Source organism: Phalacrocorax aristotelis, chromosome 2 (assembly GCF_949628215.1).
Source record: "Phalacrocorax aristotelis chromosome 2, bGulAri2.1, whole genome shotgun sequence".
NCBI lineage: Eukaryota > Metazoa > Chordata > Aves > Suliformes > Phalacrocoracidae > Phalacrocorax > Phalacrocorax aristotelis.
The window spans coordinates 131484104-131512012 of NC_134277.1; the positions used below are offsets into that span (position 1 = coordinate 131484104).

Below are 27909 nucleotides of genomic sequence, written 5' to 3' on the forward strand. Positions count from 1 at the left end.
TCCCAGCCCCAGCACAGCTGGGACTCACTATTCAGAAGGGAGAAGATGATGTTATAGGTAGTTAAATGCTATAGGGTAGATAGTTAAATGGCTTTTTTAGTGCTCAGTCCGAATCCATCATCTTGCTTGCAAGTGGGACTGAACTCAATCCAGAACTGAATGGCCCAAGCTTCCACGAGCTATTGGGACACTTAAGGCTCAATCCATCAAGACACTGGGTGCCTTTGACTTCTAATGCAGTCAGCTGCTACCCAGCAGGACAAGGACTGTAATCCCCAGTAAGAGACAGTTTGACTCTGTGATGACTTACAAATAACACAGAAAACACTCTTCATCCATTTGCCAATACTGCAAATATACAACTCAAATGCATCGGGCAGAAAACAACCTACAGCCCATTAGTGCACATTGCAGCCTCCAATAATTTATTTTCATCCTTTCTGAATTTCATTATAATAGTCTTAATAAAATTACCATCAAAATTTACATATACTGATTTAATGTGCAGGACAACCAGTACCTTCAATCACAAGCACAAGCAAAACCCTTCACATGCTCAACTCATCAAATACTGCAGAAGGGCGCAAATGTTTTAGTAGAAGATATTCAGGCATTCTTCAAGCAAAAGAAAATGTACAGAGCTAAAAGCACTAGGGAAGATGCACCACTTAAATAACCCTCATTCACAAGAGACAAGATTACCTGCATGGGAAGGTAACCATGCATTTTATAGCCCTTCAAAGCCATCCCTAGTCATAACATTTATTTTGTTACTAAGTAGTTGATGATTTAACCAAATTGTAGGTTATTTATGGGACTGAACCAGCAAAGCCTTTATAACAGAATTCACATTTCTGTGGCCTGGAGAAAAACACCTCCATACAGACAGACAGCTGGAAGTAAGATTCAGTTCCCGTACCAGTACTTCAGCATGGTTAGTAGATATACATACTGTGATAATTTTCTGCTCAGGAGTGAATTTTACCTATTTAGAGCTCACCAGCTCAGCCCTCAATATGTACAAAATTCAGAGTGCTGTCTTGTAGGAATCTTTGATGTTAAAATAAGCAAAAAAAAGAACAAAATGTGATCTTCATCCTATGCTAAAACATACATGTACGTACAATACTAATGGCTTGCTTATTTCAGATACTGCCAAGTGCCGGGCCTCAATACTTTACTTACAAGTAAGTGGTTCTATAAATATTTTTAATATTTTTACCATGAAAAATATGAGGACAGAGCAACTTAAGGCACAATAAACCATATAAAATTAGTGCAAATCAACAGATATTTAAAGACACAGTATCTCCATGGTATAATTAAATGTGCAGGTAACATTTTTTCTAGTTCTAGGCTGTATTTAAAGAGGTTATAAAGGTTGGCACAAAATAAAAGCTTTTATCTCCAATACTTATGTGCAAAGTCCTTGTTAATCCTAGTTGATCTAGGATATTAAGAGAACCTTATCACCACAACATCACCAAATCATCTGTGTTTAACAACCAGCTCCAGCAAGGTCTTCCATTATCCCTCCTGGATGCAACACACAGCCCCACCAACACGGGGCCCCCCTCTCAGATGCCCAGCCCCCTCTCCATCGTGTTGGCCACTCAGTGGTAAGTGGCTTCTGCACCAGTTAACAGCACTCTGATACTCAGTGGTCCTTCGGCACAGGCTTTTTGCGAAGCCTCCATCAAGATGAGATTTCACATTGCCAGGGAATGCTGTTCGTTAATTATTTTGAAAATACTTTGCAAAAATCAGGGTCTAATCAGCTAGGATTTTACACATAAATTCCTTTATCTGCTGTAGTATGCTCTTAAGACAGTTTTGATATGGGCCAAAGTTTGCTGGTATGAAAGGCGAGGATGTCTGAGGTGTTATTCTGAGTCCCCCTCCAAGTCAAAGTGCAAAAGAAACAAAACCAGCTTTCAAAAAAACAAGGATTCCAGAGTACATCTTACCCACAGCTAAACAAGCAGCTCTTTCTATAGAAAAAAAAAAAACAACAGCATTTTTATGAGCCTTTTGCAGAAAAGAAAATCAACAGAAAACCTGCACAAATTGCTCCTGACTTGCTTGCACGGTCAGTGAGTAGTAGTGGGTGAAACCCTCCAGGCCTCCCATTGAGGCTTAGGCATTCCTGTAGGCTGGGGAGGGAATTTAATGTGCAGAGCTTTTGGGGATAAGTCCTGGCATTATCTATCCTACCCCTCAAATCTTAAATTTATGGTAGAAGGGTTTCCCCCTTCCTAAACAGAGGTATCACAGAGCTGATTTTAAAACCTTTATGCCTCAAGAACTAGTATATGGTGCATTTTTAAAAGCATTCAGGAGTGACACTACAGCAGCCAGCTACGCAGATCCAGCAGGAGGAAGCGGAAGAGCCCAGTCTTCACATCAGGACTCACTGTGAAGGCCCACCTGGCCAGGACTCCCAGTAGTGGCAGATTTCTAGACAGGAGATGGTTACAGGACTGAAGAGCCCAGTGGTGGGATCGTGCCTGTTCCTGGCCTGCGCTGAGCCCACAGTGCAATGCCTCTACAAGGCCACTTGGCTATTAGCAAACTACCTAAGAGCTCACTGGTGCTTGGGAATGCCTTCAGGTTTGGTCCTCTAAACTGTAAGAAGGCAGAGCTCACCTCCAATATCTCTGCTAGGTCTGCAGCTTTTACATCACACCCTGCCCACCTCTCCCCCTGGGCTTTCTGTGGTCCAGCATCCTCTGGAATCCTGAGTCAGTCTCGAAGATGGAATTTAAATACCCCATGCTGATCCACGAGTCGGTATGTCTGAGGCAGTTCACATTCAAATAAAGGGTCATTAAAAGACTTGCACAATAAGGGGAAGTAGACCCCATGCCTGGCCATGCACCCAAACAAAACAAGCAGGTTAAATGGGCTTTGGGAAATGCACTTGATAAAAACGTCCCTCACTCAAGCTTTGGTATGGACAGCACCAGGCAGTCCGTAGATGTGGTGCATTAGAGGCACAGAAACACTCCTCACAGTGATATTTGTGCACAAAAGGTTCACTGCTTCTGTTTCCCTTTTGTGAAAATTAGGGTGTGGGAGGAGAGGAAAGGAAAGGTGGGGTAGCCTGTGTTGGACTTCACCCCACTTTGGCATCAGCCTACCCAGGTGAGAAACTCCTGCCCCCTGCACTCAGAAATATGCCCAGGATGTACCCAAAGAGTCGCTGCGAGGGTAAGCGTCACCTCCTGCGGCGTACACACAACCACGCACAAACACATGCACATAGACCGATACACACACGAAGCTGGTCCGGGATGTGTCCGCAGGGCTCTTGATTAATGAGCAGTGTGAATCTTCATGTGGAAGTGGTAATCCTCCTGCTCTGGGAAGTGCTGGCCACACACCGTGCAAGTGCAGCCCTTCTCCTTGCTGTGCGTGCGGCGCACGTGGCTGTCGTGGGCTGCATGAGAGGCGAAGGCTTTGCCGCAGTGCTTGCACTTGAAGGGCTTCTCCCCCGAGTGCTGGCGGATGTGAGTGCGCAGGATGCTGGATGCCGTGAATGCCTGAAAGGGCAGGGATCAGAAAGGAGGGAGGAGTTGAAAATAATCTATTTTCATATATTATCCCCAGGCTCTTCGAACTCAGACCCCATCAGAAACACTGTCTCCTGAAAGTAAGTCCTCAAATAGCTCACATCCTCAGATAAGTGGAGAAAGAACAAAACCTTCCAGCTACCAGGAACCAGAAGCCAACAGCTATCACACTCAGCTCTACAGATACGGCTGAGTCCATGGAGTTAGATGAAGCTCAGAGAAAGATTTCTGACCAGGCACCAGTAAATACCTTCTACATGTCAAAGGATAAGAAGTCATTACTGTCCTAATTAGCTTTGCAGCTCCTTTATGCCTGGGAGAGACATAATGCAAGTTTGTTTTCAGAGTGATGCCGTTTTATGTTTACATACAGCTGTCAGAATTCATCCATGCGGTCAGTCCGGCACCCATCCTTTCCAGTTTCATTTTCCCCCATCATACTCTGCTCTTCCTTCAGGCAGACATTCCAGCCTGTTTCCCCCCCTCACGAGTAGCAAAATGTGCACAATCACACTTTGTCTCCGTTCTAAAGACTCCTCCTGCATTTGGAGGGAAAACCCTCTCACCGAGACTTGAGAAGGAATGTTGCAAAGTAGCCCATGTTTTCCCTGTTTCTTTATTTTTTTCCCCAAGAAAGACACTTTCACTATTTGCAGACAAACAAAAAACCACAAACAAACAACACATCAGAGAGCCCTATACAGAAGTCCCTGGAGATGTTTATCAAAACGGCCAAAATCGTGATCTTGCCCCAACGCTTTTCCTCTAATCTCACGATGTCACCGAGATAGCGAGCAAAGGGGCAGGGAAAGCAAAGCTGCCCCGGAGCACAGCCACCGTTAGAGGTAGGAGAGGCAAAGAGGAATTGTGGCTGTGTAGGAGGAGTGGATGAGGACGCTTTAAACGAGCCCCTGTTTTCCCAGCCACAGAAATGCTGTCCCAAGACAGCTGCATCCTGCAGCCTGAGGACTAATGGTTTGGTCCGATCCAATCTGCAACAGTCCTACCAGAATGGCTGGGGCTGGTCAAGGGTCCCACACGCCCTAGAAATCTGCTCACAGAGCAACCTGTAAAGCTCTGTCACCTCTCCCTGCGATCAGAAGATTAAAGGATGACATTTCATCCTAAACTCTGCCTACAAGTGTTCAGGTTTTCTGGGAAACTAAAAAACATAATAGCCGAAAGGAGCTTCTTCTAAGGTCCTTTACTACAGGACACTTCAGCTCCGTGTTGGTCCAGCCAGCCATAAACAACACTTGTCTCGCTCCAAAATCAGGAGCACCTTACTACATGCTGGCGGTGCTTCTGCATTGCACGGACACTCCATAGCACCTGGAGCCCTACCGATGTTCATCCAGCAGCCCTCATCTGCTGGGAGAGCAGTCACTGCTCTCACTGGGAGAGCTCACCCGAATCAACCTTGCTGTGAAGGGCAGTAACAGCTGAGCACATTTTTGATCAGTGCTGTATGGCTCTAGTCACGTTCTTTTTCAGATGAAACCTCCGTGCCCAGTTGCACATTGATTGCCCCGTTACTTCAAGGTAAGCGTGCACAAAATCATATCGTGCGCGTTCAGTTTATGGGCCAAATCTGTTCACCCGCACTCCAGAAGCAGTGTCAGTAATGTCAAAAACTACCTGCCTGGTGAAAAAGGGGAATATTGGATCTAGCTGCGTGCCTTGGATGGTATTTGAAATGCTCTCAAGCTTTCCTAGACCTTAACACTGCAGCAGCTCTCTGAGCTGGGATGAGACACAAATTCCACATCAGAGACCAGACACGGTTTCTTCAGTCTCAGCCAGCCCTGTCACTTCAACCCACAACTGTGCCCAGACTATCACTTATCTCGTGATCAACTTAAATAGAAGGCAATGTATTGAAAGAAAACAGAAAAGCAATTATTAAAAAATTGAAAAAGAAAGCAGAGCATGGAAAGAGCCCCCCCCACCAAGGTGTGGTGTGATGCTGAGCGCAGCAGAGGACAGACAGAGGGACGGGACTTCACCATACCTTGTTGCAGTAGACACATTTGTAGGGGCGCTCCCCAGAGTGAACCCTCATGTGTTTGTTCAGGCTGGAGGACTGGGAAAAGCTCTTCCCACACACTGAGCACTGGGGGGGGTGAAAAAGGGATAAAGTTAAAAGGAAGTACACAACAACGTAGCTAAAAATTAAAAATAGGTATGTGGATGATGTATGCATGTGATTTCCTACATATATTTATGTTTATACATTTATTTATCTGTGTATGCATATTTATTTATTTACAAACACAGTAGTAATTTAAGCAGTAGCATTTTGAAATAGTTAGAATTTTTATTTGGTTTTAAGAACAGATTTTTTTTTTAAAGGGGAAATAATGTAAAATTTCAAAAACATTTCATTAAAAAGCATCCTTCTTCAGAACATTGGCAGGAAATACTGACTTTCAGTGATCAAAACTTGAAAATTTCTGTAAAATAATCTTTTCATCAAAATGCAAATGAAGCTCTAGTTGCTACTTTGAATTTTTGCCCAACAAGTAAGATAAACACTAAAAAAAATATTTAAGAGGACCTTTTAAAATAGTAACCATTTTTCAGAACCGGTAAGTCAGTCACAGCACTCAGCCTACAGCTCGCTCTGTCAGAAGTGCCTCTCCTTAGGACCTGCTGGTCTTTGCAGCGTGGTGTGCGCTCTGCGGCCGGCTGCGACAGGACAAAACCCACATCAGAGGGACCTGAGGTCATCCGAGAGACTTGCACTGATTCAGTGAAATCTGTATGAGCCCCAAAATAATTTCCGCCTTACGATAATTTTAAAATTATCTTTCATAAGTTCAAAATAAGCTAAACTATGACCGATTTTGAAAGAAGGCAAATTTTTTTTTACTGACACATTTTCCATCTTTGCTTTTTGGGTTGATCTGTTCTCATATAAATGTAATATGTTCAGAACAAGTATATCTTCCTGCTGTTCTAAAGGGTTTTTTTGTATGCAATCCAAAATAAATGTGGAAAAAGGAAAGGAAAGGAAAGGGAAAAGGAAAGGGGAAAAGGAAAGGGGAAAAGGCAAGGCAGAGGGGAAGAAAGACATGGTATTTAGTACCTCAGAACAGAATTATATTTTTCATCTGTTACTAAATCAATGTGATATTCTGACATTGCAATATTGCTGATTTAATTATAAAAGTTTTCCTGAAAAATTCACATTATTCCAGGACAACCTCTAAAAGAGGTATTTGGAGAATTTTCAGGACTGATTTAAAAGTGTGCCCTTTCAAGCACTGGAACTTGCCCTCCCCAAGCCTTTCGGAAAAGTCTGATTTGCCTCCCTAAGTGCACTTGGAGGAAACTGGTGCTACAGAGAGGTGTTTAGTGGAGATGAGGCAAGAATCTCAGCAAGGATTTTCTTCCATCAGCTGAAAGTCTGCTCCACATTGAACGTACAACTTTCAACTGCTGTTGTGTCTCAACAGCCACAGATGTCTGTCGGGCCTCAGACTGAAAGAGGGGAGTGAGGGCCATGGGACATCATCTCTCCAGATCCTGGACATGTGGAGCACCCTCACACACAATTTAGCCCCACACTGTTTTTTTTTTTTTTTTTAAAAAAAAAAAGCAAAACCCACATGCAAACATCCAAAAAGCCCAGGAGATTTTTTTTTTCTTTTCAAAGTCTCACTGAGACTGTGGGGTTTATTTTCCCGATAGAAAACCATTAAATTTCTTCAACTAAACCCTACTGCACAAGACAAACTCTCCCTGTACAGGCAGAGCAGTCCCACCACGGAAATGCCAGGGAAACTGGAGGAGGCGGAACATCATCACTATCCTACCTCGGCAAAAAACCCTCCTTAATCAGTCCCCTAGAAGAGGCAGTACCTGCGGAGAGACCCGGGAGCAGGCTCACCTTGTGAGGTCTGTGCTTTTCGTGAACGTGGAGAATATGGATCCTCAGCCTGTCTCTTTTTTCAAAGGATCGGTTACAAAGGTGACAAGGAAATTTGCGGTCCCCCTGGTCCACGCAGCGAGTGTACTTGAGGTGCTTGTCCCGGTAGTACTTGTAGGCAAAAACCTTGCCGCAGCGCTCACACTTAAAGCTCTCCCCGGCTTCTGTACAGCAGAAGGGACAGTGCCACCTCCCCGTTACACCGCGGCAAAAGGGGCTCGCTTCAGACCTTCTTCTTGTCGGAGCCGCTCCCCAGCCGGGAATCTGACGGCTCCGGGGGGGCAATAACGGCAAACGGATTCTGGCAATATCACTCGTGAAATACACGTTGGATTTCTTAAGCCAACACACCGCTCCACTTGCCTTTCTAACGGAGGGGAGCGAACTACCGTGCACGGCTGGATAAAATGATCGGGTTTAGCTACTGACTTCAGCGAAGACTGGATTTAATCCTCGTATCCCCATAAAATGCCAGTGGGTATGTGGGGAAAAAAAAAAAAAACAACACAGAAAAAAAAAAAACACAGAAAGAAAAACAAAAAAACAGAAACAAAAAAACCCAACGGTGAGTCCCACCTAAAATAATTTCCAGATATTTCTTGTCAATTTTGTCCGTAAATTTTACCTCCCATCCCAAAAAGGAAAATAAATAAATTTACACGTCTTTTCTACCGTTTTCAAAACCCTGTCCAACAAAACCACGTTTATTTGGTTTTCTTTTCTATTTCAAACTGTTTTTCACGGCTGAATTTAGGAACAACAGCCGAAATTCTTCAAAATTTACACACCCTTTTCTGCCATTAATAAAAGTAACTTTGACTTAACGCCTTGAAACGAAATGAACTGTTTTCCAGCCTTCTGAACCAGGCACCTTAAGACAACAGCTACAAAAATTTCCATGCCAAATTTCCACGCCAGTTCGCTTCTCTCCCTCGGTGCTGCACCCCGCCGAGCCGCCCCTCACCCGCTCCAGCTTTCCCTGCGATGGCACAAACTCGTTTTCTCCGAACATAAGTTTCGCTTCTAAGAACATCATGCTTTTTGCACATTCTAAGCAGAACTACTCCCGGAGTAAGAGCATTTGGCATTTCTTCTGCAAGCAATATCGGCATTATCGGATCGGAAGGACTTCTGCCGGCCCCGTTTACTGAGAGTGTTAATTGCACGAAAAATAGCCTTAAGTCAAGAGTGGGCAATGGTGGGATAAAACAGGACCAAACCAGGAATGCCCCTCAAAAAGCTCCTCTCCTCCGAAAACAGGACACACCCCCACACCCCCACCCTCCAACAACGGCGCTGGGGAGCAGAGGCAAGCTCAGCCCGGCCCCGCCAGATGTTTTACAATCGCCATATGAACGCTTTTAACTCCCCGAGGAAACGCGAACGAGGAGCAACTGCCGGGGCAGAAAGGGGCGCCTCTTGCTCTGAGCTGGCAGCAGCCCTCGGTGCAACCCCCGGGCTCCCGGTGCCGAGGGGAAGCTGCTCTTTGGGGTGCTGGAGGATGCAAGGGAGGGAGGGGGAGCCGGCTCCCGGGAGGGCGGGCAGACCCCCGGGACATGGGCTGCGGGGCCACCCCCACCCCAAGGCACCCCCGCGGCAGGGCCGGTCACCCCACCACCGGCTCACCACAGGGACCGCGAAGCGTTCAGAGTAAAATACAACCGGGAAAAGGTGATGCCCGAGTTCCTTTAGCTCCCTTAATTCGAACCTAATCCCGGCCAGAGACAGGTCCATGGGAATAAGGGGCAGTGCCCCTCGAGGGGTCTCTGGCAGGCTCACCTTCGGGGTGCTGCGGGGGTCTCTTCCCCTCCGGCATGCCCTTCAGGCTGATGGGGATGCCCAGGAACTGCACGTAGCAATCGCCGTACCACACCAGCAGCTCTTGCTTCGGTAAGATTTCCTTGCAGCTCTCGTAGAAGATTTGCCCCTGGCACTGGATCGCCGTCAAATTCTGCTCCTCGGGGAACCTGGCACAGTTCACCAGGGACATCCAGTTGCCAGAGGTGCCCTTCCCGTCTATGAAGTGGCTCAGGCGCCCGCAGTCGAAGATCTGGAGAGCAGGGAGAACAGGATCAGGTTCGAGGGACCCTTCCCGCCACCGTCCCCCTCGCACCAGTCCCACCACCCACACTGGGCCGAGTCCCTCTTGCAGGCTACGGGAGAGGGGCGACCGAAAGCCTCGCCCCGGCTCCGTTTAGGGGGTGCAGGGGGTAGCCCGGCCGTGCCTCCACTACCTCCCACATCAGCGAGTTGTCGTCGTAAGTCTTGATCTCGCTGGTGTTGACCACTTTGCCTTGGAAAGGGCCGAAGCGGACTCCTTTGGGGATGGGGTCCGTGCAGAAGACTCCGAGCTGAGACACGTCCCCGTAGGCCACCCGCAGCACCGAGAGCCCTGCGGGGGACAGGGCGGGCTGAGGGCTGAGCCTGCTCCGCCGCGGCTGGGCGCAGGCACCGCCGGGCCCCTACCTTCGGGCAGCTGCAGCGAGTCCCTGTCGAGGAGCGGGCCGGCGGCGGAGTCCGCAGCACCTGCAGAAGAGGGACCCCTTCTTCACCCCGCTGCGGCAGGGCAGGGGGAGCGGGCCCTGCCCTCCCCGACATCGGCCGCAGCCCGAGTTACCCCCCCGACTCTTCCCCGGGGTGGGCTCGGAACCCAAGAAAACCCCGGGGAAGGGAAACCCGACGTGCCCGCGGCGATGCCCAGCGAGCCTGGCTGCCGCGGGACGGCCTGCAGCCCTTTGGGGACAGTCCCCGAACCCCAGCAGCACACCCGGCCGCAAGGAGCGACCCTCCGCCCGGTGTTCCCCCCCACGCCGCCGGCGGCAGCCCCTTACCGGAGACCCCCTTACCCGGGCTGGCGGGAAGGACCCGGAGCCCCGAGATGGCGTGGAGGCTCCCGGCCAGCTGGCTGCTTCGGAGCGCCCCGTACAGCACCGCGTTGAGCTCCTCCTCGGTGAAGTGGTACCTGTAGCTCTGCCCCGCCACCCCGCCGGCCCCCGGGCTGCGGGCAGCCCTACGCGGGGGGCTCGGGTAGGGCGGCGGAGGGGAGCCTGGCGCTCCTGCCCCGCGGGGAGAGGCCTCCCGGGCGGGGAAGGGGGCCGGAGGCTTGGCGTAGAGGGGCAGGGGGAGGCCGGGGAAGGGCTCGGCAGGCGGGGGGGGAGGCTGGCTCAGGAAAGCGGGGACCCTGCTGAAGCTGAAGGGAGGCAGAGGCGGGGAGGCGGGGACCAGCCCGCCCAGGGGTTTCAAGGGCTGGAAGAAATCGGGGGCCGCCTCGAAGTACTGGGCGGGAGGGAGGAAAGGGGAGTAGTAGACAGCGAGGCTGACGGGGCTCATCCCGAGGGCGTCTCCGCCGTCTGCGGGGACCGACTCGCCGGCGAGGGACAGCGCCATGCCGGGCCGGGGACGGGAGGGGAGGGGACGGAGCTGCCGGGAAGCCGAGGGGCAGCACCCGGGAGCCGCCGGCGCGGGGTCCCGCTGCGGGGCGGCGGCGGGATGAGGACGCGGGGGCCGCCGCACGCTGCCTTCCGCCGCCCGGCGCCGTCGGGGCGAGCGGGCCGGCCGCCGCCGCCCCCCCGCGGCTATATGGGCCCGGGGAGGGGATGGAGGGAGGGAGGGAGGGAGGGTGGGCGGGCGGGGGCGGCCCGTCCCGGGGGTCGCGCAGCCCGGGGGGCGGGCGGGGGGGGGCTGCCCCGACGGACGCCCCTACCCCGAGGCGGAGCCGCGGCTACTCCCGGAGCGGCCGGACCGCCCCTCTCCACTTTGAGGCCCGCGGTGTCCGAGGGGGTGGCCCGGGGTGGGGGGGAGCCCCCAGCCTCCCGGACCCACCTGCCCTGCCGCCGGCCATGCCCTCCGCCTCTCCGGGCCCCGACCGACGGGCCGGTGGGCTCTGCCTCTCCCCAGACCAGGAGGCAGGGGTGGGTGCGGGAGCAATGCTCCCCATGGATGAGCACCTACTGCAGTAGGTGAGCACCCTGCCAGCAGGCCTCCGTGCTCCCCAGCAGAACCCACAACCTCCGGAGCAGTGTCTTGGGGGTTGCAGGTGTGGGTTTTGGATATAGAAAGTTAAAAAACACATGCCAAAACCCCCGGCTGAAGAGGCGGCAGCATGCTCTCAGCCACTGTAGATTTCATGGGCATTGCTGAAGTGCTTTTGCTTCAGCTTTGTGCTGCCCGTTGGATGCCTTGCAGGACACTGGGCTCCTGCTGGGTTTTCCCAGGCTCCATGACCAGGCCTATGCCAGGACCTGCCCAGAATGGGCAGAAGCAGGGATTGGGGAAAGATGTCTGGCCCTTGCCCCTTGCAGAGGTGCTGGGTGACTCACTCCTGCAGGGTTTCACCCTGTTTTTTGTGGGTTTTCTCCTTCTAATCTCCCCTTCCTCCCAGGTGGCTACGTGCTGCAATTGCTACCAAAAGGGGACCTGAGTTGCAGGATCCTAGGGGGTGCACCTTCCCATTGCAGGATGTCATCCCTGCTTGTGTACAGAGATGGAGAAATCTTTCGTCCAGGGAGAAACCCCACGGCAGGCAGGGCGTGAGCAGGATGTGTTACTGAAGAGCCCCTCCTTGGGTAGCTCATTCCCTGACAGTGCCCAGCCTGGGTGACGCTGCACATCAGGCGCGGAGGGAAGGGACAGGGTGGGCTGTGCTGCACTGCAGAGAGCTTGGGGACTTGTGCCCACGAGTCCCTCTCAGGGCAAGGCAGCTTAGGGTTTCCTGAGGCACAGAGCAGCACGAGCCAAACCGCACACAGACGCAGCTGGAGTGAAGAACAAACATAGCCAGGTCTGATTCCCGGAGGTTTAGATGCCGTTTCAGTGGTTATGGTGTGCTATAATAACTGAGTAGCATAGCTCCATGTGATCTTTTGTAAAACATTGCCTTCATCCCAAAGAAGGAATGTATCAGGAATCACCTGAAGCAGCCTCAGACAGAAAGACCTGGCTCCAGACACAGTCGCTGACTGCACTTGACCAGAGGTGAAGCCATCCTTCCAGTCCTTAGTTCTTATCTGGTCTGAGTGGAGTGCTCTGAAATAGAGACTTTGAGAAAGAATAACTGGCTGCCTGGGGGAACGAGGGTGCATAGGACCTCGGGCACTGTAATTCCTCCCTACCAAAAACTTCCATTTGGACCTTCCCCTAATTTATTTCACTCAGGACACAAACAATAAGGCAGCAAACACAAGCTCACAGCACTACCGAGGGAGACCCGAGGGAGACCCAGAATTGATCTAGGCTTTCCCAACTCCCAAGACTCTTTCCGTAGTCTGCCCAGTACGGCTTTGTCCCCACACTTGAGTTTGAACGTTTATGTACTTTGCATTAAATGTATTGGGCTAATTCTCCTACCTACAACCTCATTCTTCACCCAAAACTCCGTTTGCAAGACAAAAGTGCTGAATACACCAGCCAATATGCACATGAGCCTTAGGGAGAGGGTAGGAATGCAGCCTTCTGAAACTTGCTTGAGATAGTCCCTTAGCTTAACTAGCCTGATTTTTCTGTTATCGGTCTTTTTTTTTTTTAAACTTTCTCTGTGTTGTTCCAAATCTCTGTTATTTGTAAGACAGAATTGATGCTGTATTGCTTTAGGAAACGGTTTCAGGCAGGCAGTTTAACCTGGTCTTATTGATGCAGCATCAGTAGCATAGAAGTAGTACCAGAATTAATCAGATTTATGGGAACAAGCCTTCGAGCTCCAATTGCACAAAGAAAGTTTGAGTTACCCTTAGAAATCAAGTGTTGCCAGGTAATCTGGAATCCTCTGGCTACCCTGTGTCCAGGTATCAGAGGAGAGGAAAAGGGAAAGGGGCTTGCAGAGGAGACATGCTGACATCGGAGATTTTTGAGAAACGAAGTCAAACAAACAAAACATGAGATTGTTAAATTCTCATCATTAGTTACATTGTAGACATGCCCAGAAATAAAAATATTCCTGTTTCTAGAAGCCTGATGACACGGAGCCCAGGAGAAGAAAAGGGCTCGAGGCACCTTTGCCACTGTATAGTAGGTCATCTTTAGAGGCTTTTACTCCCTAAGAGGTTAAAGGCATTTATTGCATTCAAAAGATCCCGACCTCGGGGAGGGATGTTGGGGGGGAGCAGGAGTGCAGCCCTGCATAGCCCCCTCCAGCAGGCAGGCCAGTCCCCTCCCTGCGGCCCCTGGCTCTCCGGGGCTGCGCCTGGAGCCGCCCCCGGGGGCTGCTGGACAGGAGGGTGGCCAGCACCCACCCGGCGGCTGGGATGCTCTGGCCCTTTCTTGGGAATGACTGGGAATTTGGCTGCCAAAAACGAGCCCAGGGGGTTGGTGCCCTGGGGAACAGCTCAGTGAATAAAAAGCCAGTTTTGAGGTTCTCATCCCGACATGTCTTTTCAGCCTTGCCAGGGAAATAATAGCTCACCTTTTCTGCCTGTGAAAAAAATTGACAAACAGAAATGCCAATTCACTTTGAGGGGAAATCTCCAGCTCACGCACACTTGGTTCAGCCAGGTGCCCCTTGGTGCGGAGCATCCCTGCTGCCAGCAGCCGGGGGGACATCATGAGAAGGGAAAATTCACTTTGAAATTACGGCTACAAAAAGAAAAGCCTTAAAACAAGCCCTGGGGACTCTCTCACTGCCCGGCAGTGCTCAGGTGCTGCACCAGGAGTGGTTCCCAGGGCTGCTGGCATTTAGCACCTAGCTCAGTGGCACCTTACAGATATCCCCCAGGCCAGAGCCACCCACCTAGAGCACAGGGCTCTCAGTAGCCTCCTGCCTCCCCCCCCATCAGAGCAGGGAGCCATGACCAGCAGCGTACATCTGCATGCGGCATTTGGCTTTTTGGCTACAGAAGTGACCCTCAGGTTTTACCTTTGGGACTTTGTTTCGATTTTATGGCTTGTTACAAAGTAATCCCTGCAGTCTATCAGCCTCCCTCCCCCGCTGAAAGATTTTAGAGGGTATTCCTTCTCCACGGTGGTGTGGGAATGCCTTTTAAAGACAAGCACCAAGGGACATCCCTGCAGGCTGCCTGCATAGCATTCAGTCGCCTAAGTTGCCTTACGCAGATGCCTGGATTGATCCAGATTTCTTGACCCAAAAGTTGCATCCCAACCCCTCCCATCCTCCTCTCAGTTTGGACACAAGCTCTTCATCATCACTCTTACTCCCACTCTACATCTTCCTTACTTTACTTAAAGCACTTACACCTGTTTGTTTATCACCTCTGAAGATCGAAGTGCTGCAGCAGACCCTGATGCCCAGCTTCCCACCTGCAGGCTCCCTGTGTCCCAGCACTTACACTGACAAGCAGCTGCAGCATGGGCATGGGAATCCCAGTCATGGAAATAACACAAATTACAATTTAGATCAGGTCAGAGCAGAAGTGGTTTATTGCTATGGCTATAGGAGAAGATGGAGAGCAGCAGAGTGACAGCACCTGCTGATGCGGACTATTGAAAAAAGGAAAATCACACATTAAAGTGCTTCAACTTTCCTTTTCCAGTATTAGCTGAATCTTTAAACATAGCAGTGTTTTAATAATGTCATAATTATTATTTATTATATAATAATAATAATAATAATTATCAATGCTCAGTGACTTCACTGAAGCAGTCCATTGCTCTCCAAATACCTTGAGAATAGAAAAATAACGGAAAAATACGCACACAAAAAAAAGTTGGAGCGAGCCAATCTAAAATTTGCAGCAAACCAGTCCTGTCATATATATAGCTGCAATGCTCCCCACCTTTGCACATGAGCAAGGGCAGGAATATCTGTTATTCTTCTTGTCTCTCAGTGCTGCTTTGCCCACAGTTTGCAGGCAGCTGAGTAAATTAGTGTGGCCAGGTTCACCATGGGTCCTTCCAGCCTCCTGAGTAGTTGTAGTGCACTTCCCTGCACTGTCTTCTCAGGCACATCTGCTAGGGAGAAATCCCTGGGTGCATCGCAAAAGCTGGAGCAACTCCACCTCCCCAGCAGCTCTATGGGGCTGGGAGCGTGTCTCAGATTCCCCAGCCTTTCCCACCTCCATCCTTCAATGCCTATCTCAGTCTGTGGTGGTGAAGTAGTTCATTTAGACTGTATTCAGTATGAACTGAAATATTTAAAGCGAAGTTCCTGCTGCCCTGGTGAGTGAGCCTGACCTCTGGCTCTCCAGGGGACAGGGGGTCTGAATGTTGTCTCAGCCCCTTCCCCTGCACAGAGCCCCCTTCACCACTGAGTGCTGCTGCCTTTAGGCCTAACTTCAGGGGAGAGTGGGGAGCACCATCTTGGATAGCATTGAAACTGTCACCTGGCCTGTCCCCTGTGCCCATCTGTTGTTCTTAAAGCCAGAATCTTTTAATGATCCCCCAGAAGGGCTCCAGCTCCTTGGGGGAGGAGAAAGTACAAAACCATACATCCCATTGGATCAGGGAGTCGTCCGGGCATCCACAGACCTCTTGTGCCACTGGCAGTCGTACGGGCTGACCCTGGATTGCCCTGCCCAGCCACCCCTTGTGCACAAGCAGGATGTATGTCTTTGTCTAATGACAGCAGCCACAGGAGATTCCCATTTCCACTGGGTACATTATTTGCAGAGTTAGATGATGTTTGTTCCCCCATAATTCACTGATTTCACCTGGACTGCTCAGTTTTAGTACTCAGCTTTATCAGGTTTAAATCTCTGTAAGTTGAGGCTACTCCTTTGCAACTGTGCATTTCCCTTTCTACCCAAATCTTCACAACTTTGAAAGTTCAAATTGTAGAGAACACAGCCTTAGCCTGACTCTCTCAATTTCCCTCCTGTTTTATACCTAACACCATTTATCTATTTCGTAGTTGGAAGTGATGTTACTTAGAGGAGATCTTGTACATAGTCTGGTAAACCTCTCTTTTCATCCCCCACACAACATATTTGGATCATTAGGCCTTCAGCTTCAGCCATTTACAACTGTTATTGTTCTTCTAATGTTCTATAAACATCTTTTTTCCAATCCACTTGTTTGAATTAACCCAAGGATTTACTAGCACTGGTGTTGTTTGGGTGCCCCCACAATGCTCTGGAAGTTTGCTTACAAACTTAACGCTATGGGTACATTAGCAAAAGATTGGTCTCCCATCGCATAGGGATTATATACATGTAATCTCAGGAATACTCACCACTCAACCACATCCTGCTGGCTACAACCCTGTTAAGGGGTGTTAGGAGCAGCCACCTCCTCCAGCATCCCCAGCCCAGGACCTTCCTGCCTGGCTGCTGGAGCCCAGCCCAGTGCCTGGGGACCTGGGGTCCCTGCTCAGGCTGGGGATGCGGCTGCTGCTTTCCCATTTGCAGGTTTGCCCAGCAGCAAACTGAGCACAAATCCCAGAGATACGTAGACACAGGACACACACAGAGAGGACGCTGACACGGCTGGTCTTTGGGAGAGGACAGCACAATGAGCTGCAGCTGCCTTTGGGGGCAGTGGAGCTTCCTCTGATTGTCTGGGTCCCATTTTCACTCTCTCAGAGGAAACCAGGTCAAGTCAGAGAGAGCCTGTGTTGCCTGGATCCTTGGCCAGGGAGTACAAAGCTGAGACCTATCCATGGCAAAGGCATAGGAGAAGAGGTTCGGGCATCCCCAAGAAGACTTAATCCCTTCAAAACAATCAACTGCATGTTTTTCACCCCCAAGCAACTATCCAGAACCAGAGACTGAAGGGGAGGAGACAAGACACGAGGGGTCCCTCCTGGTCACAACATGTAGCATGAGCCTCCCATGCTGGCTGAGGCTGGGGTCATTGGCCGTACCACAGGAGGCTCAGACTGGAACAAGACAGGGAAGGGTTAATCTGGTTGGTCACACCACCCGAGCCTTTAACTGCTGGGGCAATTTCTTTTGCAGCTGATCAATGTCCCAGGAGTCTGTCCCTACGTGGCGCAGACCTCAATGCCCAGCTCTCAAGCACCACCGTCCACATAGGTTCATTCATGGTGTAATTCCAACCTGGACGTTTCCTGACCTGCCTCTCCTAAGGACTTTATCAATTTGAGATATTTCTTCCCTCTTTTAGCCAGCTGAAGAGTGGGAAGTCTTAGTGGGACTCTGGACTGACCTGCATTAAAAGCTGGGATTCAGCAGCCGCCGCACACCACGGGAGCCTACAGACCACCCTCCGCCAAAGCCCCAACAGGGACTTTTGAGCAGCGCTGGGGGTTCAGCAGGGAGCAGCCTGCGGTGATCCCATGCAAAGCAGGACATGTGAATCCCAGTCACGGCACCAGACGCTGTCGCAGAAATAACCCGAACTGCAATTTAGATCAGGTCAGAGCAGAAGCGATTTATTGCTATGGCCGTAGATGAGGACAGGGAGCAGCGGAGCGACAGCCTCTGCTGGTGCAAACTCTGCCCCTGTATAGAGGGTACGTGATGTACATGCACCTAGAAACACTATGCCAGAGACAGGTAAGAGGACATGAGTCGTATGTACCCGTTGCATGCACAAGGCCACAGAACCACTCAAGGCTGCTCTGGGTTCTGCTTTTGTCAGCACAAGAACTAATTCATCATGGTTTCACTGTTATTATTTCAGGAGACTGTGAGAATTCAGTCAAGAGGGCCACTCAGGCGGTACTTAGCATCTCTACTTCCACACCTGGGAGCCCAAGAGGCCAAGGCAGAGGGCAGATACCCCTGGCTGCTCTCATCCATCTGCCATAGCCTGACCCCAAGCACAGTGCGACACACGACCCTTCTCCCATACTGGGTCCAACACATGGAGAACCAGGATAAGCTGCAAGCAACAAGCCGGGGAATAATTCGTAGCCTCTGGGCACCCCTCTTCCGTCCCTGAGACCGGTGTTTGGCAACAAAGCCCGATCCAGAAAGTAGAAGGCAGCGCTTCTCTTTCGTAAAGCCAGTTACATCAGAGGTCATCGGTGGCTCATCACATTTAGACTGATGGCAGCAGTTTTAGCTAAAATGGTTGTCAAGAATTTTCATTTCTCTTTAGTATTAATAAATCATAAGGGGATAATCATGCCTAAAGGTGAAGTTCTGATAGGAAACGTTTTCCCTCTTAATAGACACAGATGTTTTCTCTATTCGTTTCTGAGCTTACATTGGGAAGAAACATCCTCCTTCCTGGCTTTCCTTAATGTGGCAGTGTTTTCCTTGTATCCAAGGATCACCATCATTTCCTGAAGCCAAGAGAACAGCAGGAGAAGCCTTGTTTTGGTAGGAATGGTGAAAGGGTAAGAGTATTTGGAGGTCTTAAATAAATACTCTTTGGAGTACTTTAGCTTCTAAAATTTTTAATATAAATAGCTTTTCTCCCTCACTGATTTCCCTGAGGGAGCAGCAGATCATTCTGATGAACAAGCATTCTTCTAGCTGCTTTTATGTTTGCTTTCAATTGACCAAACACTTCCAACTGTTTTAACTGAACCATTTGGCACAGCGAGGAGAACCAGCCCTTAATTCGCTCAGTCCCACTCCGTGCCATTCGAGGTCTGCCTCTGCTGAAACTGTCGTGGAAGACGCCCATTTTGTCCTGACATGTGATATAAAAGAGCACTCCTAATGAACTGTTTTCGCATTAGCTATGTGATAAACTTTTTCAATTAATACAGCACTATAAAGATGAAAGGACTTGAGAGTAACTAGTTGGAATCTATAAAAGCCTTCAACACGGAAAGCCTGCTGTCTTTTTAGAACCTGCCGATTCATCTGCCCTCTAGTGCTTTAGTACTACACCTTAGCCCCTTTTATTTTATGAATAAATGAAGACACAACAGAAACACGTTGAAATCTCTAAAGCCATGTAAAACCCGAAGGCATTAAAATTTATTAAATGATGCAATAACAACAGAATTCTTTATTTACAATAGCATTATTTAACATCAAATAAGCAAATAGCATCAGCAAAGCAATATTAACTTGCATAAATGTATTTAAAATTTCTCTGAATATATCTACCTTTGCATAAACTGCTCACACTAGAAATACAAACATCAATGCAGGTGAACAACGTGATGTTCAGAGTCAACTCCGTTTTGAAAATAAATCACAACCTGAAACACTGTAAGCTTTCTCCTGAAGAACCATAGTTTATATATTGCTTAATTTTACCCTTGTATAATCTTTTCATATACACACATCTCAGATGCAACTTCATGATGAACTGTACAAATAAAAGCCACAAATGACATAAAGGGAAAAAAATTAAATGACAGTAAATGTTTGAAGAAATGTGTCCATCATCTCTATTGAACAACATAAAGATTAAGTGATGATGCACTTGTTCCAAAATTGTACACAATTCACTATACAAATATAATACATCAGACAGCTATGTAGGAATATACAAGACTTAAAAACAGATCTAAGGCATTATGCTAGATTTTAGCATTTTGAGGTTCTTGCACATAGCTTTTACCTGTAGTAAGAAACTTAAAAGATTTTGTTTTAGTCTACAAAGAAACACCAGGGAGAAAATTCTAATTAAAATCAAAGCCACTACAGTAAATTTTCTTTTGTGCAGAGAATGCTTTTGCTCTTAGGCAGCATACTACCATACAAATACTAGAAAACTTTTAAATTCACACCAACAATTAATGGCTTAAGTTGCATTTCAAAACTGATTGTGTATCTTTGGGTTCTGCAAGTGGAGCTGTGCCACCCATTTCATCTGTTAAGCCCATATGAATTTCGCTTTTAAACAAAGATTAAAAAATGTATTGTATAAACTGCAAAAACATTGCTTTTAATTAATACAGGCCCAAAGGGATACCGGTGTGGGACAATATTTTAAAGATCGAGTACAAATTAATTCATTGTAGCAAAACAGCTCACGTCACTTTTTAAACTTACCACATTACATGAACACTTAAACAGGTCGTACGACCATGTATATATGCTTATTTTTCACATTATGCGCCTTTCACATTTAGTAATGTAAGTAGAACACTGATTAATTGTTCTGTTAAACAAAATCCAAGTACTTTCTCCGACAAATTTACTGTATACAGGATGAAAAATACTGATAATGAAGGGAATCAGTTTGGCTTTTTTGTTTCTATAGCGATCAATATGATCAGAAGATTCCTTCACTCACTTTTCTCTTTCATTAGTTAGAAGACGACTAAAGTCACGATGAACCCAAACGGAGCCAAAGTGATAGGTACAATCTCCTTTCTTTCAAAATGGCAATGGATGAAGAAGTATCATAATCACTACAGACGATAAGGGTTTGCAGGTCTGTCGTGAAACGGGACAAATTTAAACTATTTTGTCCACTGTGAAAAAGAATAATCTATCTGCAGAGGTTACGGTTAAGATCCGAAAAAGAGTGGAATAGAAACAAAATTCTTTTAAAACCCATTTACGCTTTATGGTGCCCGAAGTTCATTCCTTCAAATTTACACATTTATCGTATAAATAATTTTGTCAGATATATAATGCAAGTTTCACACAAATGTCGTTGTAGTAGTGAGGCTGTGGAGGTCAGGGCTGACAGTTATTCTGGTTTCCCATCAGCAGGCGAGAGGATGGCTCAGCTGAATAAATACTCTGAGTTTGCTAATAGAACGGTGTCAGTTGAAAAATGTTGCTTCTCCAGAACGGTGGCACTGCCCTCCTTAGGGACAAACACAGCTGCACATTTCCTGGGTTTTCACCAAAGGCCTTCTACAGAAACAGCCTATTTTGAACCACCTTTATCGTATTTCCCTCAGCCTTAATACAGAATAGCCGCTATTTTACTTTAACTCCCACCTGAACACCAAAACAAATTAAATGGTAACAGAATAAACCTTTCACTCCCAAAAGGCATGGCTGATGAGATATTAGAAAATGCATTGCATTTTACATGACATCAAAAAATTTGCGTTAAGGTTAGAAAGTGTGTGGTTTGCGGGTCAGTGTAAAGAAAACAGAGGTCAAAAACATCAATTTCTTAATATTTCAAGTCCTCAGAAACTGATGTCCGTTTTAGTAAAAGATTATTCCAACCACAGTGGGCAAGAAAAAAAAAACACCACCCCCTAACAGTGGCTTGCTTATTAACAGTTAGTTTTCCTAAGACTTGTTACGAAAGGATATAAACATACAAAAATCAAGAATTGGTTCCTACAGTGGCTGCATACAATATAGGTTAGTTAAATGACATTATGAGCAGAATCACAAGGTTTAGAAAATGAGAAGTCTCAAGCCTACAAATTAGGTCTAATCAAGGCATTGTGATCCTTTACAAAACACTTTTCCAGGAGACACACACGGCTAAGAAGATATCTAATTTAATACTGAAGTACCTCATTTGGAATCAACTTCACAACATGTATATCTCACAAAAATTATACAAGTAAAACACTTAAGTTTTCAACTTAAATTATTGCTTGTTTACATATAAACTGGATTTTATGTACCTTACAAAATGTCCTCGTAGTCCACGCTGCTTTAAAATAATCAGAAACACACGACAGTGGTGAAGTCTGTAGTGATATCTGCTATAGGTATTACAGGAATTGTTATTTTCCCAGCTAAGGAGATGGGAACCAGAAATTATCATGCTCTAAAGCAGGTATCTTGAGCTCTTTGATATTATGCACCAATTCTGCCACTACCATAATCAGTACATGCATTACCATCGAACTTTGCTGTTCGGCATCCAGTAACTGGCCGTCCAGATTGCTGGAAACGCACCTAGGGAAGTAAAGGGTTAACCTGGTTTTTTTTTTTTTTATTCATTAGAAAGAGGAGGAAGATGACAGAGGTCAGGAAAGCCAGGTAAAAGAAAATCAGGATTTGCTTATTGTTAGAATTTAATTAAATAAGAATGTAACCAACTTGTATTTTTGGATTCATGACTTGCATTATAAACATTACCACAAAACCCAACCGAAACGCCCCTTATAAACAGCCCTCTCACAGGGTAATTTTCATCCATTTTACAACTTCAGCCCCATTCAAAATTGGTCTGTAGAGTTTTCTACATTGGTTCATCTTCTCTGACTTGTTCTCAGTGGAACGCGCTCATTGGAGGTCTCTGTATGTACCAGACGTTGCTTCTACACCCTCCTCCATGCCTCCTCTCAGCCCCAAAATGCAGGCCTTAAGTCTAAAACACCAGTTTTCAGACGGAACTGAGTCCTTTGCACCAGACTGAGTAAGCCAGGGAAAACAAAGCAAAAAAAACAAGGTCTAGAACTAAACAGAAACAGAACAAGAGCATGGTTGTTTTTCCTTAAATACATACATTTAAATACATTCAATCTGACATGGTTTATGAAAATTGCCTGTCAACATTTACTTCGCAGGAGAGATCTAAGTTGCACTAAGGTGAATGCAGTGAACAGACTGAGCAACTGTCTGTACGCTAGCTTCAGACTGTCAAAGAAGAGGCTGCTCTTCGGCAAGGACTGCCCGGCTCCCCTCGGGAAGGCAGGGCTGAGTCTTGTTGGCAGCAGGCAGCCGCCACCGGCGCTAGCAGCTCAGCTGGGTCACGACAAACAGACGCCAGTAAGGATTTAGGGCTGTACGCCCAGTCAGCTGAAGAAAGGAGCAACCAAACCACCCTCAGGGTCAGCAATATTTCTGCAAAAAAAAAAAAAAAAAAAAAAAAAAAGAGAAATTGGAGAAAACCAAATTAATTCTTCCTTCTGCGACAGTGAAGATGGAGAGGTGAATGAGAGCTGGATGCTGGAGTGCAGCATCCCCCGTTGATCACACATTGGTGTCTTATTTTAAACTTGAAAATTGATTTGACTTCATAAAGCTAGGCTTTTCTTTGTGTACAAAGATACAACTGACCTGTGATTTAATGCCAGTGATATCAGTGACGGTTTAATGTCACTGCATTCTTAGGTCCTTAATTCATTCCAGTTATCATGGACATTGTAACAACTCAGGATCATCTATCTGCCCCTCGTAGACTCCAGCTAAAGGCACAGCAATATGGTTTAAGAGAATTCTCATACTTGAAGTATGTGCAAAATCTCCCTGTGTTACTGCTGTATCATTCTCAAAGGAAACAAATGCCTTGGTGCACTTTCCTCTCCATGAATTGTAATAAAAAAGGGAATGAAGATGTAAAAAAAAGCATCAGCTACCGATTCCTAGAGATGTTCTTTACATCATACTTACTACCCTTGCAGTGTCTTTACACAAATAGACAAACTGGTTTCAGCTGAGTTGATTATCTTGTACTTTCTTATTTACAGAAAACCTCAGGATGTGGTTTTCATAGCTGTCTTAAGACCGTCCCTTGCAGGGACTGCAATCTGTGCCTCTCTGCCTGCCTCCCCCTGCAAACTCCTGCTCCCACGGGGCGCTGTGGTCAGTCAGGTCAGAGAGCCAATCCAGCCAAAAACCATTTTTCTCCTCCCCTGGGGTTTCTTTCCTCTGGTATCCTGTGGCTGTGGCAGCGGAGTGGCTCTTTGATCGTAGCCTCCTGTCATGCGCAAGGAAGGCCTCGCTTGCCCAGGGACGGTGCTGGCAGTAGGCAGCTTTCTTGCTGGTCCATGTGCACGCTGTTAGGCTGCTTCTGGAAGCTTCCTACACCATACTTTGGACTTTACCACACCTTCCTCTGCAATCACAGAAGGCCTAGAAATGTATCTCTATTGTCAAATAAAGTCAGTGTCAGGAACCATCCCATGATTCAGGAAAGCAAGGCCCTATGTTTTGTACACCTGCTATTCCCAGCCCAGCTGGTGCAAGCTGGAACTCTCTGGGGTGACCACCCATGAGCATGGTCCGGAGGCCAACACTGTGAGGCCTGCTCCTGCTCCTCCTCGCTTCATCACAGCACAGACACCACACTTGCATCCCTCAAATCTTGACTAATATGGACAAGCCAAACTTTGCTCTTCCCCCTGCCACGCTGCGAGTCAGTTCAGCAACCCCATTAGCGCTTTTTGATAAAGAGCAAAACAGAAGTGAAAATCCAAAGGTGTCCTTATTTTCAGAGTGGACATTTAGCAAACTGTGCCTCTGTCTCTATGGATATGCTAAATAAATGCTTCCACTACACCAATGGCTTCAAAAAAATTCATGCACTGCAAAAGTTTTTAAAAATAATTTAACCAAGATTTGAGTCACAGGGTGATAAAGTATATAAAGAAGGCAATAAGAAAAAAGGCACAAGTGTACCTTTAGAAAAATATCCCCCCACCCCTTTTTATTTAGATATAACCAAAGCAACAGGACTTCAAAGAATGACGTCTGATTATTACTTTCAGGCTGACAGCGAATACGGGAAAAATTGCTCAGAATAATGTCCATGGCCGATGTATGCAACTTCAGAGTAGAGAAGTAATCTGAAAACCCCAAAGATCATTGACTACAAGATTGCTGCTGTACTGTATAAAGTTAAACTGGGCACCCCTCAAAAACCCCAGCTACAAACAGTATTCTTCAGACATTTACTTCTAAATAGGAGCAGGTTAAAATTTTTCTTTTACCATGTGATATTAGTTAATAAAAATTTGTTCCAATAATGGCAAAATAATATATTAAACTGTTCCAGTTGCAACTATTTTCAGCTCTACAAATGAAGGGTACTTTGTGCCTTGAAAAAGACAGAAAAGTCTCTATCCTCTAATTACTTTAAAAAAGGCTTCTCTGTTAAACACTGGTATCATACTTTCAAGTCTTAAGCTGTAGAAGTTTTATCCGTAACATGTTAAAATAAAGTGAAACAGTATTAAGCAAAAAAATTAAAACAATAAATGTCATGACATCAAATGACATCAACAGCTGTACTGATTTGAGCAATAGCATGTTGTTACCTGGTTACTCAATTCTAAACAGAACCAATCCTTTCAAATGGTACAGTTGTTCAGATCAACTTTACGAAACATTGAAGTAACCTCAGATTTGTCAGATGAGTTTCTTAGTTTCTCATTTGTCAGATGAATTTTTCATTTTTGTACGTTAAAGCCACAACTGCCAAGGGATGAAGCACATGAATCCTCTCCTCAGCTTTCTAATTACACAGCTTGAGGTTTAAAAAAAAATTATGTAGGAGTAGTTTATAGCACAAACACATGAAAATAGTAGCTACTTAACCTCTGTTACAGTTCAAAGTTCAGTAAAAGGTATTTATAGTGCATATAAACCATCTAAATTTTCCTTGATAGTCAGAGCTACATTAGTAGAATAAAAGTAAAATCACAGAGTGCAGCCCGATGCACCCTTGCAAAATAATTCAAGAGGTTTTAAGAAGTTACTTTTCTCCACATGAGACAAAACTGCTCTCATGCATGGCCACTGTCCATCTCATTGTCACAGCACTAACTCCACTATTTTAATTTTAAACCCCACAGATTCCCTGTCCAAAGTCCTGCCACTCATTTCCTTCCACCTGCACCATCTTCCCTGACTTTTCTCCACCCTCTCTAGCACCCTTTCTGTCACACCCACTCTCTTTTCCCTCTTTCTTCAACCATTCTTTAAAATCTACCTCCTCCTTCCTCTTCTTTAGTCTGCTTCCCCCTCAACAGCCTTATTCCCTTTCTTTCCTCAGTGGTACCTTGTATTTTGTTCTCTGACAGTCTGGCTTCTCTCAGCACATGAAATCTAACTGGGCAGGGAATGCACTAAGTAGGAAAGCAATGCCTTGGTACCTGACCGCTTCCGCTAAAGCGGACCACACTGCATCTTTTTATTAACCATCAAAGTGACCATGAAATGGCTGCAGAAGAGACTCCCTGTGCACAGATCCTCCACTCTCGGAGAGGGGCACTTGTATTTTGATATGAGCCAGGAAGCTGTAAAAAGAATTGACCTCCAGGAAGTTTTAAACACACGTGTGTGGGACAAAAAAAAAAAAAGAAAAAAACCGAGGGAATACCATAAAATACACGTATGGTTACTTTTCCCTCAGTACTTTCACATTCTTCATTTTCATTAATTTGATACACTTCAGTAACATTTTTAAAATTTCCCCTGCTACTCAAATTTCTTTTCTCTAACAGTAGATAACTTCCAACTTTGCTATTGGATTCATCATAAGAGGAAAATATGTTTATTTAATTCCACCTTTCTGATTTCAACATTGCGTTCGAGGAGACGACAGGAAACGATAGTTCAAGGGACAGACCTTAAGCAGGTCGTAAACCGACCCCTGTACGAATAACGGGTTTGACCTGCCCATTTCGATTACAACGAGGAGCTCCCCGTCCCAACCTGGCGACAAGGAGAGCTTTGGCGGTGGGGGGTGGGGGGTGGGCGGTGCGGGAGGAGCGGGGGCAGCGGCAGCCGCTAGATGGCGCTTCTCCCGCGCCGCCCCGGGACCCCCGCATCCCCAGGGGCCGGGTCTGCCGGAGCAGTGCGGTGGGGGGGCCCCAGGACCCCCGCATCCCCAGGGGCCGGGTCTGCCGGAGCAGTGCGGTGGGGGGGCCCCAGGACCTCCGCATCCCCAGGGGCCGGGTCTGCCGGAGCAGTACGGTGGGGGGGCCCCAGGACCTCCGCGTCCCCAGGGGCCGGGTCTGCCGGAGCAGTACGGTGGGGGGGCCCCAGGACCTCCGCATCCCCAGGGGCCGGGTCTGCCGGAGCAGTGCGGTGGGGGGGCCCCAGGACCCCCGCATCCCCAGGGGCCGGGTCTGCCGGAGCAGTGCGGTGGGGGGGGGCCCCAGGACCCGGGTCTGCCATGGTAGCAGGGCGTGGGGGACCCCAGGACCCCCGCATCCCCAGAAGGCCAGGCCTGGGTAGGCGCAGGTCCCTCGGTGAGGCGGCTTTGCCAGCTGCTTGGGTGCGGATGGGTCTGCAGACATGGGAAATATTGCGCTCTAGTTTCAAGGAACATCAGGTCTCAAAATAACCGGGTTTGTTGTAACAAACGTATCTCAAATGAAGATTGTTTCCATAAAAAAAGCCCCCAACCCCTTCCACCGAGGAAGGGCACATAAAACCCACCTCATCTACTTGGCCACACGCCAAGAACTCCACAATGTTTCTCCTTTAGTTCTGTTACTGTCTGGAATACAAATTGGTTTTGACCTAAGCAAACGCTAATTACCCTGTCAGTTGGAAATTTGTGTGAAAATTAGTTCAGTTCTACCACTCTTCTCAGAAGAAGCACTGTACAGAAAGTAATAAATTAAATAATTCATGAGATTTTTGCCCTAAGTATAATGCAATGAGAAGCGGAAAAAACACTTAGGCAGGATGAAACATGAAAGGGGTTAAGCATGCAGTAGTGCAAATGTAAATCAACAGTACATCTTTCCCATCATCAGCAAATAGTCATGTAATTGCTCTGTAGAAAGCAAATACAACTGTACATAAGTCTGCTGAATGTGACTGTTTGTTAATTCAATAATGTAATGTATTCTGTTAATGTAAATGTATTCTGTAAATATACCCACACTTCAGTAAAGCTAGTGGGATCTAAACAAGGAACTTAATATAGATGTCACCAAAAGTGGAATAAAAAAAAATTAAATGCAAAAAATTTAACTAATAGTAC

At 47.2% G+C, this 27909-nt stretch overlaps 2 protein-coding genes across 6 annotated transcripts in view; both read right to left on the reverse strand.

Moving 5' to 3' along the window:
• Positions 1–3314: 3314 nt before the first annotated feature.
• On the reverse strand, positions 3315–10890 carry PRDM14 (PR/SET domain 14). The gene is given in 7 exon segments (XM_075086177.1): positions 3315–3542; positions 5584–5685; positions 7465–7667; positions 9283–9553; positions 9738–10128; positions 10328–10547; positions 10647–10890. Coding segments are annotated over 7 exon segments (1659 nt in total).
• Positions 10891–19248: 8358 nt separating this feature from the next.
• NCOA2 (nuclear receptor coactivator 2) overlaps positions 19249–27909 on the reverse strand; it is a 196732-nt gene continuing 188071 nt past the window's right edge. For all 5 annotated transcript variants that reach the window (XM_075085208.1, XM_075085210.1, XM_075085209.1 and 2 more), the window contains one exon: positions 19249–23033. In XM_075085208.1, coding sequence (XP_074941309.1) covers positions 23022–23033 — 12 coding nt within the window. In that variant the 3' untranslated portion in view covers positions 19249–23021. The remainder of the gene's footprint in view (positions 23034–27909) is intronic.